Source organism: Salvelinus fontinalis, chromosome 12 (assembly GCF_029448725.1).
Source record: "Salvelinus fontinalis isolate EN_2023a chromosome 12, ASM2944872v1, whole genome shotgun sequence".
Classification (NCBI taxonomy): Eukaryota; Metazoa; Chordata; class Actinopteri; order Salmoniformes; family Salmonidae; genus Salvelinus; species Salvelinus fontinalis.
In genome coordinates, this window is record NC_074676.1 from 11,074,756 (window position 1) to 11,094,487 (window position 19,732).

General features: G+C 42.4%; 1 protein-coding gene and 1 long non-coding RNA gene across 6 annotated transcripts; one reads left to right on the forward strand and one right to left on the reverse strand.

Annotated features, from left to right (window-relative positions):
- Window positions 1–356: 356 nt before the first annotated feature.
- LOC129866783 (BTB/POZ domain-containing protein 10-like) lies at window positions 357–18,798 on the reverse strand. 5 transcript variants are annotated; one of them, XM_055939666.1, is made up of 9 exons: window positions 18,600–18,798; window positions 17,034–17,170; window positions 8,958–9,166; window positions 8,236–8,545; window positions 8,034–8,136; window positions 4,617–4,737; window positions 2,472–2,669; window positions 1,347–1,457; window positions 357–1,044 (listed from the first exon to the last, which is right to left on the reverse strand). In XM_055939666.1, exons 2-9 carry the CDS (start codon window positions 17,162–17,164, stop codon window positions 740–742), a joined length of 1,488 nt encoding a protein of 495 aa, XP_055795641.1. In that variant the 5' UTR covers window positions 17,165–17,170; window positions 18,600–18,798; the 3' UTR covers window positions 357–739. The 5 variants fall into 5 exon arrangements, with proteins under 5 accessions (XP_055795641.1, XP_055795643.1, XP_055795642.1 ...); XM_055939668.1 differs by lacking the exon at window positions 18,600–18,798 and adding an exon at window positions 18,032–18,306; XM_055939667.1 differs by lacking the exon at window positions 18,600–18,798 and adding an exon at window positions 17,785–18,006.
- On the forward strand, window positions 4,886–10,367 carry LOC129866784 (uncharacterized). The gene is made up of 2 exons (XR_008761531.1): window positions 4,886–5,147; window positions 6,086–10,367. It is a non-coding gene; the product is annotated as an uncharacterized LOC129866784 (long non-coding RNA).
- Window positions 18,799–19,732: the final 934 nt, after the last annotated feature.

Genomic DNA, 19,732 nt, shown 5'->3' on the forward strand with positions numbered 1-19,732 from the left:
ACTAAGCTGACATCAGCACAAGGGTTTGAGGTAATATACTAGCTTAAGCCCTGACATTTTTACGACATGGGTAAGCAGTGAGAGACCTCGTATCCAGGAAATCTGAGTTGCAATGAGCATTTTTGGAAAAGTTTGCCAACAAATGTGAGCAGTACTAGTCCCTTCAGACACAGTAAGTGGTTAGCGCTGATGGCTGACAAGGTGCAAATATGTTAAGCTTGCTCTCCAACTGAAACAGTCAATGGCGAATAAGGAAAAACATGTACGCTTTGCTTGTGCTAGAAAGGACCCCAAGCTAACATTGATAAGGAAAAACAAACCATTGGCAACTTAGGAGTCATTAATGAAAGTGAATATTAAATAAAAATCTTTATTGAGGTCAAAGCATCATCACAGTGAGGCTCCCCAGGTGCTCTGGTGGTAGTGTCACCTGTACCACAACAGGGAGAGCAAGCAGAAGTGGATAAAACCAAACCCTTTAGGAACTACAGTACTGTACACAGCAGCACCACCACACCCACAGAGAAGTTTGTGATTCAAATATTCTTGATAAAAGATCTCCTTTGGTCAGTTAAAAACAGTACAAGGAGGCAATTGTGTGCTTTGCTACTCCTTCCCAAGCTGTTGACAATATATACCAGTTTTTTTGTTGCCTTAAGGCTGCAGAAGAGGTGCAAAGGCAATTTGGTTTCTGCTGTCAAACTCGCTCGTCACTACAGTACTCTGAGGGGGCCCAGTCTCAGACAGCCGGTGAGGGGGCGTCTGGGTCTGGCTCGTAGTGGTAGCTTGGCTGAGGCTGGATGTCCAGTTCGTCCACCTGAGGGCCAGGGTGCATGTTGACCAGCTGGTCCTGGGGAATGTCTGCAGCGGCGGCTGCTAGGTTTGTGATGGACTTGCTCTTCACACACTGGAAGTCAACATGGCGGCTCTTGCCCTCCTCCTTCTCCCAGGACATGCGGATGAAGGGCCGCTGCACATAGTTGTAGATGACCTCTGGCCGGCCACCGGGACGCTTCTTCACCTTCTCCTTGTAGGTGGGATAACCTGGGAGGGTAAAAAGAGACGTATGTTTTCTGTTCAAACACTGTCGAAATATCTTCTATTAAATACATCACCTGTAGTCTTTTTTTTACCCAATTGAGGTAACATTGAGTTGCTCTTATACCTGTATAATACAGTTATTACTCTTCTAGTTACATTGACACATATAGCAATAAGACCTATAAGGATTGCACAATAGTGATTCTGGTAATTACAGGATTACTATGCAGGTTTAAGAACTTGCTTAGTGTTATCAAATTGTAAAGACATGTGGAAGAAGGAAATTCAGTGATGATCCAGCATACCTTCAATTCCAAGTCTGATTTTCTTAAGTCCTCTGTCTTTTAATACAGATTTGGCAACGTCTCGATTCTCTATGTACTTGAAGAATCTGTACAGTTTTGTGCTGTATATAACTGTAACGAAAAATTAAGTCATACATATTAGAAGTTAAAGCACACAGGCCTTCAGCAATACATAACTATTAGGTGTTGGGTTTAAAGGCCTAGTGCACTCATTCTGTATTTCCAGGGTTTTGTATCATATAAACAGCTGATGAAACTTGTTTCTTTTTGACCATTTTAAGGAAAAAACATTACAGTAAATAACTTGTCCAGAACTGACACACTGGGCCTTTAACATTAGGGATACACATCATACCAGTAAAAAACAGCCAAGGACAATTCTTTACACAAGGATATAAACCACTCATGGATGATCATATTCCAGCCTCTATTATAAAAGGGGACTGTCTAAAACAATTAAACCAAAGGGAATGTTTTTGGATTTACAAACTACAGGCCACTAAATACCCTGGTTTAAATGAAGACATGGATTCCTCACCCTTCCTGTAGGGTTGTGACAGGTCCATTTGCTGTCATCTAGTGGACATTTTGCTCAATTGCCCTCAGCTATGTTTAGACTGTTGTTGTTCATGTTTTGCTGTGTTCTAGTGTACTATGGAATATATTGCCGTCTTATTCTTGACACTTCTCCCAGTCATATTTAAGGTTAGAACTACCTTTCTATGTGTCCTGATACTTCTAGCTTGGAGTTGTATTTTTATGATAACATAGCTACAGTATTTCACTTTTTAATGTGTATAGTATTGCTTACTAGGTGTGTCCAATCAATTTTGTAACCACTCCCTCTTCTAATTAGGGCTAATTGGAAAAGCTGTTCAAAAGAGGATATTGTATTATTTTTTGTACTCCCTGACGAAGGCCATGCAGCCGAAACGCATCGGATTAAAAAAAAAAACTGTTTCTATTGAACATGCCATACTAATGAAGGCATTTGAATTAATTATATGAAGAGTGCCTTGGTCCTCCTTTCTGATGACTCATGGATGATTGTTGAAATGGCTTGCTTGTAGAGTATTCCACATATACTCTATCAACAGAGCCAGTGAGGCGAATGACCTAACTCACTCTGTGAATACTCCTCTCCCATCTGCGGAGGGTACTCCTCGTCCCAGTCTACCACGTCGTCGTCAGTCAGGACCACCACGTGACACTCCCTCTCTCCGTTCTGGGCGCTGGCGACCATCAGCGGCACCACCATCTCCTCCAAGTAGAACTCAAACTGACGCCTCGCCCCATCGTTGGACAGCTCGTGCATGAGTGCACCTAGAAGATAGGAGTGGGTGGTCATGAAAAGTGCATCACGGGACATGTGTGATGTGATGATCGTACTCCAGTTCTCGCGCTGAAATGTAAACAGTATGTTCGGGAAGTATTCAGACCCCTTTACCTTTCCCACATTTTGTTACGTAAAAGCTTTATTTCAAATATGTCCCTCATCCATCTATACACACAAGACCCCATACTGAAAAAAATCTGTTTATTTTTTAATACATTTGCAAAAAAATTAAGTATTCAGACCCTTTACTCAGTAATTTGTTGCAGCACCTTTGGCAGCGATTACTGCCTTGAGTCTTCTTGGGTATGACTCCACAAGCTTGGCACACCTGTATTTGGGGAGTTTCTCCCATTCTTCTCTGCAGATCCTCAAGCTCTGGCAGGATGGATGGGGAGAGTCGCTGCACAGCTACTTTCAGTTCTCTCCAGAGATCAGGTTCGATCAGGTTCAAGTCCAGGCTCTGGCTGGGCCACTCATGGACATTCAGAGACTTGTCCTGAAGCCACTCCTGCGTTGCTTGGCTGTGTGCTTAGGATCGTTGTCCTGTTGGACGGTGAACCTTCGCCCCCCAGTCTGAGGTCCTGAGTGCTCTGGAGCAGGTTTTCATCAAGGATCTCTCCCTACTTTGCGCTGTTCATCTTTCCCTCGATCTTGACTTGTCTGTCGCTGCTGCTGAAAAACATCCTCACAGCATGATGCTGCTGCCACCACCATGCTTCACCGTAGGGATGGTGCAAGGTTTCCTACAAATGTGACACTTGGCATTCAGGCCAAAGAGTTCAATCTTGCTTTCATCAGACCAGAGAATCTTGTTTAGGTGCCTTGGCAAACTAAGCGGGCTGTCATGTGCCTTTTACTGATGAGTGGCTTCCTTCTGGACACTCTACCATAAAGGCCTGATCGGTGGAGTACTGCAGAGATGGTTGTCCTTCTGGAAGGTTCTCCCATCTCCACACAGGAGCTCTGTCAGAGTGACCATCGGGTTCTTGGTCACCTCCCTGACCAAGGCCCTTCTCCCCGGATTGCTCAGTTTGGCCGGGCGGCCAGCGGTAGGGAGAGTCTTGGTGGTTCCAAACTTCTTCCATTTAAAAATGGAGGGCACTGTGTCTTTGGGTACCTTCAATGCTGCAGAAATTTGTTGGTACCCTTCCCCAGATCTGTGCCTCTACACAATCCTGTCTCTGAGCTCTATGGACAATTCCTTCGACCTCATGGCTTGGTTTTTGCTCTGACATGCACTGTCAACTGTGGGACCTTATATAGACACGTGTGTGCCATTCCAAATCATGTCCAATCAATTGAATTTACCACAGGTGGACTCCAATCAAGTTGTAGAAACATCTCAAGGATGATCAATGAAACAGGATGCGCCTGAGATCAATTTCAAGTCTTGTAGCAAAGGGTCTGAATAATTATGTAAATAAAGTTTTTTTTATTTGTAATACATTTGCAAAAAGTCTAATAACCATTTTACCTTTGTCATTATGCGGTATTGTGTGTAGATTGATAAATTCTATTAATCCATTTTGGAATACGTCTGTAACGTAACAAAACACATTTTTTGAAGGGAAGGGCTCTGAATACTTTCCGAATACACTGTACATGTTCACACACACACACACAGGCTCACTCGCAGCAAGTCAACAAAACTAGGCACTCATCCACATTTCAAACAACGTCAATCAATGGCTACAGCAGTCAGTGACCCACATTGTGGAAACCTGCGATCATCTGACTTGCATCAAATCTGTAGGCTAATATTGACCTGGTTTCAGAGCTGTGCATCATGTCAACAACACTGAACACAGGCAAAAATTTGCAGCTAATACAGAATATGGCATGAAATATTACACAGGAATATTCTGCCTAAAATGTAATAACCCATTATCAACTTACAGCAATGAGGGGGAATCATACAATATATACACACTCACTGAGGTCTCTACACTTGATGGTGCTGTAGTCAAAGGAGATGCAGAGGTAGTCACATGCTTCTCTCAGCTCAGGAACGGGGATCCCATCAGGACAGCAGATTATCCCAGATTTGTAGTAATCCTGCCATTTAAAAGTCACACAGGAAAAACAAAACAGGCAGCCATTACTGAGGCTGGTCTGCGCACACACAGAACAGAGCCTTCCGACAACAGCAAATGGCAGCGACGTCACACCCTCTCTCCCCCCCCCCCACCCCCACAGAGCTATTTACAGCCAGTGGAATATTGACAGAGTTCAAGTATAACGATGAAAAGAAACGGTATCAAGGCAGCAGCAGCGACGCGCAGCTCTTCACAAGACCGCGTCGGAAACGGCTGTTAGCTTGCTCTGTGCCCTAAATGATAATGCTGCCAGCCATGGTTTTCTTTCTCTCTCCCTGCTATTATGGTCGGGTCGCATTTGATAGAAGAGCTTTTCCCCAATTACAGAACGGATCGGTACTACGAGACGTTCAATACTGAAAACCCAAGGTAAGCATTGAAATCAAAACACAGAAGTGCTTGCAGCATACCCGGGTCCTGACTATCTACATTAGCATTTCTCTCCCACATACAAAAGAAGCATACAGATGTGAGATTGCTACTCTGGCATGCTAGAACACAGTACTACCTCTGAAGCACACAGAGAGCTGCCCCTGATACTGTAATAAAGCCCAGAAACCGTATGATACACACAAAACAGATGCAATTACCTGGTTGTTCTCCTGCCCTGTGTCTCTGGAGACTTAAGTGGAATGCCGGGGCGAACGTACACAAAAATGAAAGCACTAGCATGTTGTGCAGTATTAGTAGCTCTGATCCCTGAAAATCTGCTTTACGTAACACTGCACAGATTATCTGCCCCGCATTTCCACACTTCCCCAAAAATACACAATGTCGAATGGATAACCGCAGAGATGTTTGTAAACGAGCTTACTTGTCAACGTATCACTTGACAGTAATTGCATACAAACGCAATACAAGTGTTTGAATAATAAGGAAATGATGCCGCAATAATGTGCTAAAAAAACAATGTATTGACCCCTATACATATGGCCACTACAAAATCTGTGGCCATAACTCCACAATGGAATGTAATAAATACATTACAGGGATTCTTTGGGATTTTGGCAAATGAGGCCCTTCATCTACTTCCCCAGAGTCAGATGAACTCATGGATAAAATGTGTATGTCTCTGCATGCAGTTTGAAGGAAGTTGATAACTATACCACCAGCGGAATTGCTAACTAGCATTAGCGCAATGACTGAAAGTCTATTGGGATCTGCTAGCATTACTTCCAGTCATTGCGCTAACGCTAGTTAGCATTGGCTCACGAAACAACACTATATATACACACACACACACCCCCCTTCAAACAGGACTGGCAAAAAGTGCTCTTTACTGACGAGTCGCGGTTTTGTCTCACCAGGGGTGATGTTCGGATTCGCGTTTATCGTCGAAGGAATGAGCGTTACACCGAGGCCTGTACTCTGGATGGAGCGGGATCAATTTGGAGGTGGAGGGTCCGTCATGGTCTGGGGCGGTGTGTCACAGCATCATCGGACTGAGCTTGTTATCTTTGCAGGCAATCTCAACACTGTGCATTAAAGGAAAGACATCCTCCTCCCTCATGTGGTACCCTTCCTGCAGGCTCATCCTGACATGACCGTCCAGCATGACAATGCCACCAACCATACTGCTCGATCTGCTCGTGATTTCCTGCAAGACAGGAATGTCAGTGTTCTGCCATGGCCAGCGAAGAGACCGGATCTCAATCCCATTGAGCACGTCTGGGACCTGTTGGATCGGAGGGTGAGGGCTAGGGCCATTCCCCCCAGAAATGTCCGGGAAATTGCAGGTGCCTTGGTGGAAGAGTGGGGTAACATCTCACAGCAAGAACTGGCAAATCTGGTGCAGTCCATGAGGAGGAGATGCACTGCAGTACCTAGAATCTGGTGTGGCCACCAGCAGCATTGACTTACTTTAGACCCTCACATTATTCAATTTCTGTTAGTCACATGTCTGTGGAACTTGTTCAGTTTGTGTCTCAGTTGTTGAATCTTGTTATGTTCATACAAATATTTACACATGTTAAGTTTGCTGAAAATAAACGAGGATGACAGTGAGAGGACGTTTATTTTTTTGCTGAGTTTATAAGTGCTGTTATTGTGAAGTGGAAACGTCTAGGAGCAACAACAGCTCAGCCGCGAAGTGGTAGGCCACACAGGCAAACAGAACGGGGCTGCCCAGTGCTGAAGCGCCTAGCGCGTAAGAATCGTCTGTCCTCGGTTGCAACACTCACTACAGAGTTCCAAACTACCTCTGGAAGCAACGTCAGCACAAGAACTGTTTGTCGGCATCTTCAAGAAATGGGTTTCCATGGCCGAGCAGCAGCACACAAGTCTAAGATCATCACGCGCAATGCCAAGCGTCGGCTGGAGTGGTGTAAAGCTCGCCGCCATTGGACTCTAAAGCAATGGAAACACGTTCTCTGGAGAAATGAATCACGCGTCACCATCTGACAGTCCAACGGACAAATCTGGGTTTGGCAGATGACAGCAGAACACTACCTGCCCCAATGCATAGTGCCAACTGTAAAGCTTGGTGGAGGAGGAATAATAGTCTGGGACCATTTTGTATGGTTCGGGCTAGGCTCCTTAGTTCCAGCTAAGGGAAATTTTAACGCTATAGCATACAATGACATTCTAGACGATTCTGTGCTTCCAACTTTGTGGCAACGGTTTGAGGAAGGCCCTTTCCTGTTTCAGCATGACAATGCCCGTGCTCAGTGTGGATGAACTTGACTAGCCTGCACAGAGCCCTGACCTCAACCCCATCGAACACCTTTGGGATGAATTGGAATACCGACTGCAAGCCAGGCCTAATCGCCCAACATCACTAATGCTTTTGTGGCTGAATGGAAGCAAATCCCCGCAGCAATGTTCCAATATCTAATGGAAAGCAGGTGTCCTACTTTTGGTCATGTAGTGTACCTCAACATCCTTCATACGTCCTTCATACTGGACACAGAGACATAAATATGGTATCCACGAGTTCAACTGACTATGGGGAAGTAGATAAAGGGCATCATCGTCAAAATCCCAAAGTATCCCTTTAATTTGGTGCCATAATCAAGGTCTGTTTTAGAAAGATAGTGTTCTGACCTGAGTGCCTATTCTTCTACCTAATAAAATAAATAGGGGATGGATATAGAATCTGAGAGAGAATGCCTTTCCCATTCCAGTCATGAAGATTAATGACGCAGCAGCGTAATCCTTCACTTCGTCAATACCAACCTGTCTCTGGGTACATTAGGTGAAAAAGTGACATTATCAAACGTGAATGAGATCTTATTATAAAGCCAGAGAGTGTCTTACCAGGATGGCTCTAAAAACCGTTGAGCTGATTCCATCTGCCACCTCAAACTCTCCTTTGTCATTGGGCCTAGTGAAATTGTATTCTCTCCCGGATCCAAACATTCTATGAGAGAAGAAAAACATTCAGATTGAAATTAATTTGTTTTAATATCCCTTTTGGATGTCACTTTAATTTCTGGTGATACAATAGTATGCTTTATACCTTCCCAGCATGGTGTTGGGCTGGGCGGTGAAGATGGCCGGGTCCACCAGGAAGCGGGTGTTGTCCACTATCAGAGTGACCCTCTCGGCGGTCCGTAATGTGCGCGTCCCCTCCTTTGCGTTCTCATAGACGTAGAGGTGGTCACAGGGACCGTGCACGTGTCCATGGCCCAGACTCTTACAGTGGGTCTCAGTACTGAAAAGGCTGCTCCTGCTCGCTGCGATGCAGCTGGGCCCCACGGAGATTAAGGCCCTGGGGGGCCGAGGACTCGACGACCTGGAGGAAGAACCACCCTCGCACCGCTCACGATCTGGGAGACAGACAGGCAGAGTACCATAATTAAGGTGCCAACACTGCTGTCTCATCACACTGGATGAAAAGGGACATTGTTAACGCTGGTCAAGTAATTGAAAGCTTTTGCAAGAGTCAAAATGCTTTCCTTTCAAGACTTTCCTATTCAACTCTTACTGTAGCAATTTAAACATCATTCAGTTATAGGCTTAATTCCCTGAGTGGGTACAGACTGAGTAGGAGTAGTATGACTACCTGGCTCCGCCTCTGGGTGAGGCTTTAAGGCGATTTCAACACAATGAAACCACATTTCTGAGAGCTCTGATTCAGTCACTGCTTTTATGTAGTTAGAAAGGGACTCAATCTCACAGCTGTACCGGAGGCATGAGAAAGCACCCTGTGTGGTCTCAAAGCAGTAATGGAGTACTCACCGCTGTTGTGCTGTCGGGTGGGCGAGGTGACGTTCCTGATGCAAGGGGTCAGCTGACCCTCTCCCCTCTCGTGGGAGGAGTCTCGGGAGCGGTCGCTAGACCTCCGGCGATCACTGTCCCTGCAGCGTTCGAGGCCTCCGCTGGCGCCATGCAGGTTCATGTTGACCAGGTCGGCCTCTAGTTGAGGGACTGGAACGCGGGGCTGGGCACTGAGAGGAGCACACCACACACAGTCAGACCCACACACACGAGCACGGAGGGGGAAAGGGAGTATTTTGTATGCTTCTCTGCAGAGAAGTGGGTAAAAGCCTGCAGTAAACTCATATGAACCCTCTGAGAGAAAAAAAAAATAGCAGCGCTGACTGCTGTAGAAAGACAGCCAATACAACACTACTGCTTGCTGCCTGCAGTCCTATACTTTGAGAAACACATTAGGGAGTGAAAGAACACATAAATAGGACTATTACACCTCTTGGAGTGGCATTGGTAAAATATGAAATATTACACTGATGGAGCATGAAGTACCAAACACACCTTCTTGAAATCATTTTTTAAAAATAGTTCCACAGGATAATAACCCTATTATCCATCGCAAAAGAGCCTATCTGTAGGGAAACTGGAGAAACTGGCCATCCCATTGAGACAGGCAGAGAAGCCGAAAGCATCCACAAGAGCTGTTATGTTATCTGCGGCAGCCACCTTACCTCTGAAAGCTCTCACACTGTCTGGACTGTCTAGTCTGACCAGCGTGCCATGCAGCAGGTCTCCCTAATAAAGAGTGCGTCCCTCCCGAGGGAAGTGATTATCAAATATGATGAGGCTAAAGTGAATGGACTGGAGAGCAGCAGCACGAAAGAGGAACTCTCAAAGACGGGAGAGCTCTAGAGAAGCTGCCTTTATAGCACCTCAAATGGACGACATCCATCCACCTTCTAGCTCACGATAGAAATATTCAACCCAGTCAACCGTTAACAATGTCTGACTGAGGCGCCACCTCTACTGATGAAGTCCCAGAGAGTGCGAGAGATGGCTCACTGACTGAGTAGGAAAAATCTAAAGTCATTCCACTACATGTGGACAACTTCATTTCAGCAGACATGTCTTTAAAAAAAAATGTTAAAGGATGTGGAAAGATTGGGCTGATTGTAATATCTTGTTCATAGTGTTAACACTTATTGAAACAAATAATTGTCTAAATTTCAACAGCAACTGAATGGATGCTAATGACTGGTCCAGAAACGGGAAGTTGTAATCACATTGTATGCAGGTCAGGGACCGCCAGGCCTGCCCTACAGTACGTGGGTCCCCTGATCTTTGTGCAGCTTGTCCTCGTTACTACACCTGCATTGAATTCTGTACTGCTATGAGTCTTTCAGCCATGTAAATAAAAACAACAATGAGAGAACTAAATGTACATCCCTTGTGTCCTCACATGACTTGTGGACTTCATAAAATGTATTGAAAAAGGCTCTTATCGAAAGACAGTTCTTGACATGGAGCATACAATTGCTCTACAGGCTCATATGAAATCTCAAAAAGAGAAACTCCTCAATAGAGTGATGAGTCTCATCAGGTTGGGGAATGTGATTAAGAGCTTGAATGGAGAATCAGCACTAGTTATGGAGTGATGCCCCCATTGCACTCAGCAAAAATTCAGGTGTGGAAACAGCAGTATCAATCCCTCTTTCTATTCTACAATATTTTGGTTCCTTTAGCATAACTGCAATTCTGAATATAAAGTAGAATGTCAAAACGGGAAAAGTTTGGTGACCAGATTTTTTTATTTTATGTATATAACAAATCTTCCCCCAGTGCATGAATAAGGCAAGTCTGGCAGGATTAACAAACAAAGGGTCAGCGAAAGCGATAGAGCTCATCTCATCTTTCATGCAGGCAGAAATGCAAAGCTATATCCATCCACAAATCAACTCAATGGCTGCCGCTATTACCTCACATAACCTCTTAGAAAAGGCATTGATTTCCATGAAATGATCAAATGCAAATTGCAATGTTTAATGTTAAGTTTCGTCATTTTAAGACGATTACTATGACTGATAATGGGGGTAAAGCACAGATGAACTGGTGTTATAAGCGTCTGCAGCATTGAGTCCCGTTACTTAAAGAAAAGGGTCCCATCAATAATTTAAGAGCACTGCTGACACTGTCCCTATGATATTAAAACAGAGAGAATGCACGCTAGTGTCGGGGTTTAACCCTCCACAAAAGGCGTTCTGATCGGCAAACCCCATGAAAGGAAACACTTCATTTTAAAAAGACGCGTAGTCTTGGTTCTTTTCCTCTTGCCATTCATAAGAATGCGTGGGAAAACCACAAAAAGCCGACCAATGAAATAAATATTTACAAAAACATAGGTAATCAACATATGCTATAATAAATGCAATGGATAGGATGCTTCGCAGACCTACCCGTTTGTATCGCACGGCAAATTAAAGACAAAGCAGCACGGGATGAGCTGAGGAATGAAAGCACAAAGGACTTGGGCTCCTCCGAACAATGCAGCCTTGCCAGCCGGTTTAGCATCCTTGGGCATTACTTTCGAACTTCAGCATTATTTCGTAGACTGTTCAACTTGCTAGCTGTAAATGTATCTTTCGAAAGCCTCGATCGCCCCAATTGGAAGAAGAAAAAAAAGGGGGGGGAAAGAGCGAGGACCAGTCATTCAGTTCATACAGGGAGACCCGTAGAAATGAATGGCTGTGCGCTTTTTTTCCACGACACTGAATCAGACTCGCAGAGCAGCCCTTCTGACGTAGTGCGACCTCCCAGTCTACTGTCCTGATATTGCCTGACGCGACAGGGGAAGACTATAAGGACACAGTTGACGCTTAAACCCACTAGCAAAAACCTAAAACTGACCCTTACCGTAATAACCTCATTGTGATTAATTCTAAGATGAAATATCGGTTTGGGCGTCAGGCGTGTCCTTATATAGCCTTTTCCGACTCGACACGATTGTCTTCAGCAGAATTGCTTGGCTGATTAAATAAAATTGCTGATTTGCGAATGATGAACATGACAGCGCATCAATTGACCTCTGGATTTTACTTGGCTGTAGATTACAATGCCAATATGTGCTAAAAATATGTTCAGTTTGTTGATATTAATAAAAATTTAATTTGAGCTAGAGACTCATATAAATGATTGATTCCCCAGATAAGGGCTTTGGTTGAGAATCACAGGACTGAGAAGTCCATCCAGAGGTAGGATTACAACTACAGCAACCTGGTCTCAGAGAATGTTGTATGATTCTGTGTGTAAATGTAGGAAACTCAATTTATTCTGAACAAAAATATAAAAAACGCAACAAGTGTTGGTCCCATGTTTCATGAGTGAATAAAAAAAAAAAATCTCAGAAATGTTCCATATGCACTAAAAGCTTATTTCTCACAAATGTATTCTACAAATGTTTACATCCCTGTTAGTGACCATTTCCCCTTTGCCAATATAATCCATCCACCCGACAGGTGTGGCATATTAAGACTAATTAAACAGCATGATTATTACACAGGTGCACCTTGTGCTGGTGAAGAAAGACCACTAAAAATGTGTAGTTTTGTCACATAACAATGCCACAGATGTCTCAAGTTGAGGGAGTGTGCAATTGGCATGCTGACTGCAGCAATGTCCACCAGAGCTGTTGCCAGATAATTTAATGTTAATTTCTCTACCATAAGCTGCCTCCAACATCTTTTAGAGAATTTGTCAGAACATCCAACCGGCCTCACAACTGCAGACCACGTGTAACCACGCCAGCCCAGGACCGCGACATCTGGCTTCTTCACTTGTGGGATTGTCAGAGACCAGCCCCCCCGACAGCTGATGAAACTGAGTATTTCTGTCTGTAATAAAGACCTTTTGTGGGGAAAAACATATTCTGATTGGCTGGGCCTGGCTCCCCAGTGGGTGGGCCTATGCCCTCCCAGGCCCACCAATGCCTGCTCCCCTGCCCACTCATTTGAAATCCATAGATTAGGGCCAAATTCATTTATTTCAATTGACTGATTTCCTTGTATGAACTGTAAACTCAGTAAAATAATTGAAATTGTTGTTTTAATATTTTTGTTCAGTATAGTATGCGTTACATTTCATATGGTATGTATTAATTTGTGGATATCCATCACCCATTTCATGTCAGAAACAACAATTTGTATGATATGTTAAGAATTTGCAAAAAACATGTTACGAATTCTAGTTAGGTGGCTAACGTTTATTAGTATTGGCTCGCAAAATTACCTCCAACTGTGGGTTTCCTTTGAACATGATAATTCAAATAGCCATGCTAGCTTCGCCCCCATGTGGGTGCTAGGTAGTGAGAGGTAACGGCCAATCCAATAGGGGATAGAAAATATATAGTGAGTTTTGATTGGTCAATAGACTTGTGGTATAAGTTCAGCGTCTTCACGTCACCCAATGGTCCCCCGACCACTTCACTTCCCTCCATTGAAAGTGAACGGCTTCCAAAATGTTATCTCCCCTTGTCATCTTCTATGGAAAACCACTAACTTCCTCCATACTGGACGCAGAGACAAAAATAACATCCACAAGTTAATCTGACTCTGGGGGAGGTAGACAAAGGGCTTCATTGCCAAAAGCCTGAACGACCACTTTAAGGAAGTGTATGACATGATTAACAGTCCACAATATGCATCTGAGTGTGTCAAAAATACATAGGCTATCTGATGGACCAGAATAGCCACACCCTAAAAAGCTCTCATTTGACACATTGTCTGTGGTGATCCTGGTCTACTAGACTAGACACAGTAAAAGTAAATCCAGGATACCCAAATTAGTATGGTATGTTACGCAAGACAGGTGGTTACTAAAGGCAAAAAATGAAAGTAGGGTGGGCGTATAACGGTCGGGTGGGCGTATAACGCAAACTTCTAGCTACGAGTTTGAATATTTACTGCATTTTTGCTAACCCTTCCCCTAACCTTTTTTTTAGCTAACCCTTAAACCTAACTCCTAAATGTAACTTTAACAGGTCAGGGAATCAGTCGCAAGATCATTCATCAGTGATTTAAAAATACCAAATCGGGACAAGTTCTTCCAGTTTAAAAGTATTTTGTAAGGCGTTCCAAGACGATGGCGCTAGTGTTAGCTCAAAAATGATGTATAAAATGTTTATTCATTGCATGTGTCTGCAGATGATCCAAACAAAGCAGTATCTTCTTAACCATACAATAAAAGTTTTCACAAATTAAAATAAGTGTTTTTGACACATTGGAGTGAAAAAAAGCTGTGGCACGTCAACTACCCATTTACTCAAAGAACAGTGTAGATGTACATTTTGGTAACAGAATGACGGTAAAATCTCCCTCAGTTTGTGACCACATTTTCCAAAAACTCTTAAATAAATATCTACTCCAAATTAAGATTCAAAGATGTCTGCAGAAAGAATGGGGTGTCAGCTATGACAGGACACCTTGAGCTGTGCTTTGTGATTACTTTTAATTCCCATTTTAGCCAATTCAGTTGCATTCATTCTGTTACCGACTTGGTAACAGAATGACACATTTTTGAAGAAAGAGCAAGCGAGTGAGGAAGGGAGGTAGGAAGGGGGTACAGCCAGGCATAGGAACTGTAGGCAGTGCTGCATCGCGCAATTTTGAGACTTGGAATGGCTCGTGAATTCACTAAAAGTAGAGGCTATCAATGAGTAGGCTGAGCTATTCTACACGCAACAGGCCAAAGACTGAACACACCTTTCTTTGAGAAAAGAAAGAGCAGGCTAGCCAGCAAGAGGAGGTGCCGGCAGACAGTCGGAACCATGCACATAGGCTATATCTTGTTCATCTATATCGCAATGTCTTGTCTTGCAATGCCTAGTAAGTTCACTAAAAGTATATATTAGGCTATCACTGAGTATGGCTAAGCTATTTTACATAGTGCCAGTGAATTGAAATTGAATATTGCCAAATTAGTCAGTTTAATTAGGCCTAAATGTGCAATAAAAAGTAGGCCTATTGTACCTATAGCTTATTTAAAATGAAACCACAGCTGGCTGTTGATGTCCTAGGCAAAAGATCTTAAAGCAGGGCATCCCCGCTAAACAATTTGTAAATGGCAAGTTCACTTTCTGGGCCATAAAAGCATCAAGCGCAAATACTGTTCAGCAGCTCAAATCAGAAGGGGTGGGGGTAATTTTTGCTAGGAAGAACAACTACCATGGATAACTAAAATAATGACACTTCCTCAATTTTAAAATATTATGGGAACACCTATACATTTGGCAGCCAAATACCGTCACATCTCGAATAAAAACCTCCAGGTTTCCAGCATAAAAATGTAAAATTACCAGGGGGCAGTTTGGAAACTGTGTGAACCGTCATCTGGAATAATGCACATGCTTGGATAATTACTTAACCAACGTCTCAAGTAATACTGGCTTCATCCAATAGGGCTATATAACACAGCAAAGAATAGACTTATCAGCGTAGAGTGGGATCTGTCAAAGCGCCGCACGGCAGAAATATTCTAGTTCCTCCACATCTACACTCAAATAAGTTGATAAGCAAATACGATGCTTCATGCTCATGCCAGTCCTCTCTAGAACGCAATAATAGTCTTAGTAGGACTGCAATAATGAGGTGGTGTGTACGTATGCACAGCCGTTTCGATGTGTTTTGGGTGTCGAGCAAGAGTCGCATGTGCTTAGCTCCATTCGGTTTATTTTTTATCCTGAAAAACTCCCCAGCCCTTAACGATTACAAGCACTCATAAGCTGATGCAGTCACCACTATACTCGAAAATATAGAGAGTGGTACTCAGTAATGTGTTGTATTTGCCCCAAACACTATGTATTCAGGAGAAAAAGTGAATTGCTTCTTTGCAGTATTACTTCAGTGCATTGTTGCAAACAGGATGCATGTTTTGGAATATTTGTAGTCTGTACAGGCTTCCTTTTCACTCTGTCAATTAAGTTAGTATTGTGGAGTAACTGAGCCATTCTCAGTTTCCTCCCATCACAGCCGTTAAACTCTGTTTTAAAGTCACTATTGGCCTCAGTGAAATCCCTGAGTGGTTTCCTTCCTCTCAAGAAACAGTTAGGAAGGAAGCCTGTATCTTTGTAGTGACTGGGTGTATTGATACACCATTCAAGGTGCACCATGCTCAAAGGGATATTCAATGACTACTTTTTTTTTCTATTTTTACCCAGGCATTGGGTATTTTTACTGAGGCATTGGAGCCCCCCCTGGTCTTTCTTTTTTTAACCTTTATTTAACTAGGCAAGTCAGTTAAGAACAAACTCTTATTTTCAATGACGGCCTAGGAACAGTGGGTTCCTACTGCCTTGTTCAGGGGCAGAACGACAGATTTGCACCTTGTCAGCTCGGGGATTCGAACTTGCAACCTTTCGGTTACTAGTCCAACGCTCTAAACACTAGGCTACGTCTTTGTGGTTGAATCGGTTTGAAATGCACTGCTCGACTGAGGGACCTTACAGAAAATGGTATGTGTGGTACAGCAATTAGGTTTTCATCCAAAAATGATATTAAACTGGGGTGGCAGGTAGCCTAGTGGTCAGAGCGTTGGGCCAAAGTTTGCTGTATCGAATCCCTGAGCTGACAATGTAAAATCTGTTGTTCTGCCCCTGAACAAGGCAGTTAAACCACTGTTCCCCGGTAAGCCGTCATTGTCCTGCCAACATTGTAAATAAAAAATGTTTTTTATTGAAACACTATTATTGCAGAGTGAGTCCTTGCAACTTATGTGAGTCAGTACTCAAATATTTAATCCTGAACTTATTTAGGCTTGTCATAACAAAAGGTTGAATACTTATTGACTCAAGACATTTCAGTTTTTCATTAATTTGTAAAAGTGTAATCAATTTTAAAATCAGGCTGAAACAAAAAAATGTGGAAAAAGTCAAGGGGTGTGAATACTTTTTGAAAACACTATATTTAAAATAGTACTAGACAGGTGTCTTGAATGCTGAACAATCAAGAACAATCTAGCACATTCAGAATTCTTTCTAAAGTGATGTCCTTAATCTAAAATTCTTTTTTTAAGTAGCAATACAGTACTCTTCCCTAATGAGTGCTAGTTTATTACCTTGAGTGTCTGTGAAGATTACTTTCCCAGTTCTCAGTGTCGCTTGAGTTGTCATCTAAATGTGGACATTCAGCCATCACAGGTAAATAGTTAGAGGTGTCAATAGGGAATCTGCCACCATCAGCACTCATGATGTCCTGTTAATACAAAACATACACGTTTGTTGTTCTCTTCGCATTAGTTGAAGAAATGTAAACATAATTTATAATGGAACACTAGATAACACCCAAAGCCTTCTATTGGCAAACATAATAAACTTACTCTCTATCTAGCCAAGTTAGACTTTACTAAAAAATAACAAGCTTGCTACAGTAGTAGTACCACCACCAAGCTAGCTAGATGGGCCCATTGTTTGTTAGCTAGCTAGCTAAGTTAGTTAGTTAGCTTGACATGGAATAACTTAGCTACCTCTACTCAAGTTATTTACCAAATGGGTAACTGAAAACATTGCTGTGACATGGCTGGCTAGTTAGCTAGCTAGAATGAACCTCTTAGACGTGTCAGCTATTAAGTGCAGGAGCTTGCAGGGATTTGTTGTCTTGCTAGCCCAATATTCGACTAAAGGAAAATATTGTTACTCCTTCGTCCAAGTTACATGTTCTGTTTAAATGGCGAATTGGTTCTGGAAGCCAGAACAGCCAAATACTCCATCTAAACGTGAATAGATTGACTCGCGGCACGGTTCTGGAAACATTGATCACTCTTTCATATCACAAGAAAACAATTTCACAAATGCAAAATACACACTTACTGTACGATGTTTTAACAGTTACATCCGGCAGTATTTTTCAGTGACAACAAGTTTGTGGCGTCTGTCTTATGTTTATACATAGGTGTAAGTTAGTTAATTAACACAGGTAACGTTAGTACACTCGGTCCTTCTGACTGTTTTCCGTAAACAAGCGATGTATCATGGAAATATGGCCGTTTGGGAACACTAACCTTATAAAAAAAATGTACGTATCAATTTAAACTTAAAAAAAGAAGATATTTCTCACCAAGGTCTTTATGCTTCCAAAACAGCACCGAAAGCGCTGCGTGTTAATGTTCAGACCGGGCGTCGTGGCGCTTAACAAACCACCCCCCCCTACAAGACGCCTTCAACCAATGACTCATGTGTATGGAACTAAGAGTCCTGATCAAGGGCTATAGTCTTGTATGTGTACTTTGATGCTAATTAGAATTAGAGTAAATAAAGTCGAATATATTGATAAGTCACCTTGTCTGAGAGTTATACGGTTATCAAGACGTCACGCCAAGGAAAGCCTACTATAGCTAACGTTACATGAAAACAAACATACCTTGTTTGAAGTAGTTCTAAAATCCCCAAATGAATGAAAAAACAATTGGAACAATTTCCGTGTTTGACCGCTAGGTTATGACTCATGCTAGCAAGCAATGAAGACAGTTTAGACAAACAAACTGCTAGCTCGATATCAAACCGTTTTAACCAGTAAACTTGTAGCTAGCGTTAACGTTAGTTGGATACAATTACGCCCACGTTAGCTAAATATCGTTACCTCACTGCCTGAAGTAGCCCGCTAACTATAGCATGGCGCTCCTTACCTCTTCGGATTCATTGTTGTCTGAGTTTTATCCGAAAGCGAAAGTAAACAAATTCCTAATAAATATTTTTGCTAGATTGGTGACCGACTGATTACAGTAATAATGACAGCCATGTTCCCCGGACAATCACTAAAACAGGCCTAACTGTAATCCCTTGTTTTGACTGTTGCGCAACTAAGGTGATAGATCGCGAGACTATATAACCTCGGCTTGTTCACGAGGGTCGGAATTACTACACGCTGCGCAATCTGCAGTCTAAAAACCCCATCAAGCCCCCAAACAGTTAGGAAATTAAATATTTGTATTAATTGTTATATGTGTATATAACGGTTATATATCAATGTTTATGTTCATATAGGCTACTAATTATGATGAGTGAATATGCAGCTACCGTGTACATTGACCCCTGTGAACAACCACTGAGGCGCTAACAGTTATTGAGTTAACATCAGCAACCAATCACCTCCCGTCTGAGGTGTAAATTCATATTAATACGTACAGTAACCTTCCAATTTCGGAAACATCAGGTTTGATACATTAAGTAGAAATATAAATTAATACATTAGTAGGCTGACTATTCAGCAGTTTAAAAAGCCAGCAGATGCAAATAAAAATGGAAGATTAACTTAATTGTTTATTACGAAACATACAGTATATAGCTATTGTGATAATGCTATTTTATTTACAACAAACAATTACATTGCGGCACTTTGGAGTTGGTTAATATAAAACATATAAGTGGCTACATTTTACAGTTAAAGTGCATAAATATTTAACATTTATGCTATAGCTCATCAACTGTAATGATCCCTATCCCAATTAGGCCTACTGCATATAAGTATCCATGCACAAGTTACACTATTTACTAGTTATTTATACATACTATCACAGTTTTACACCACATATAGAAATACCATAGCACGTATAGAACACGAAAATACAACCATCATCAAGTTAATAAACAATTGTACAACGCTTACTTTTTTCAGATAATAAAAACAATGTTTTGGTCCTAAACAGTATTTGCCCTTCCTTTTTATTTGATTGGGATAAATAAATAGCTTGAACTACTGAATAATAAATACAAGTGCTTTAAGCTAAAACTGTGGAAGCTTAGCCTCCTCACAACTTGA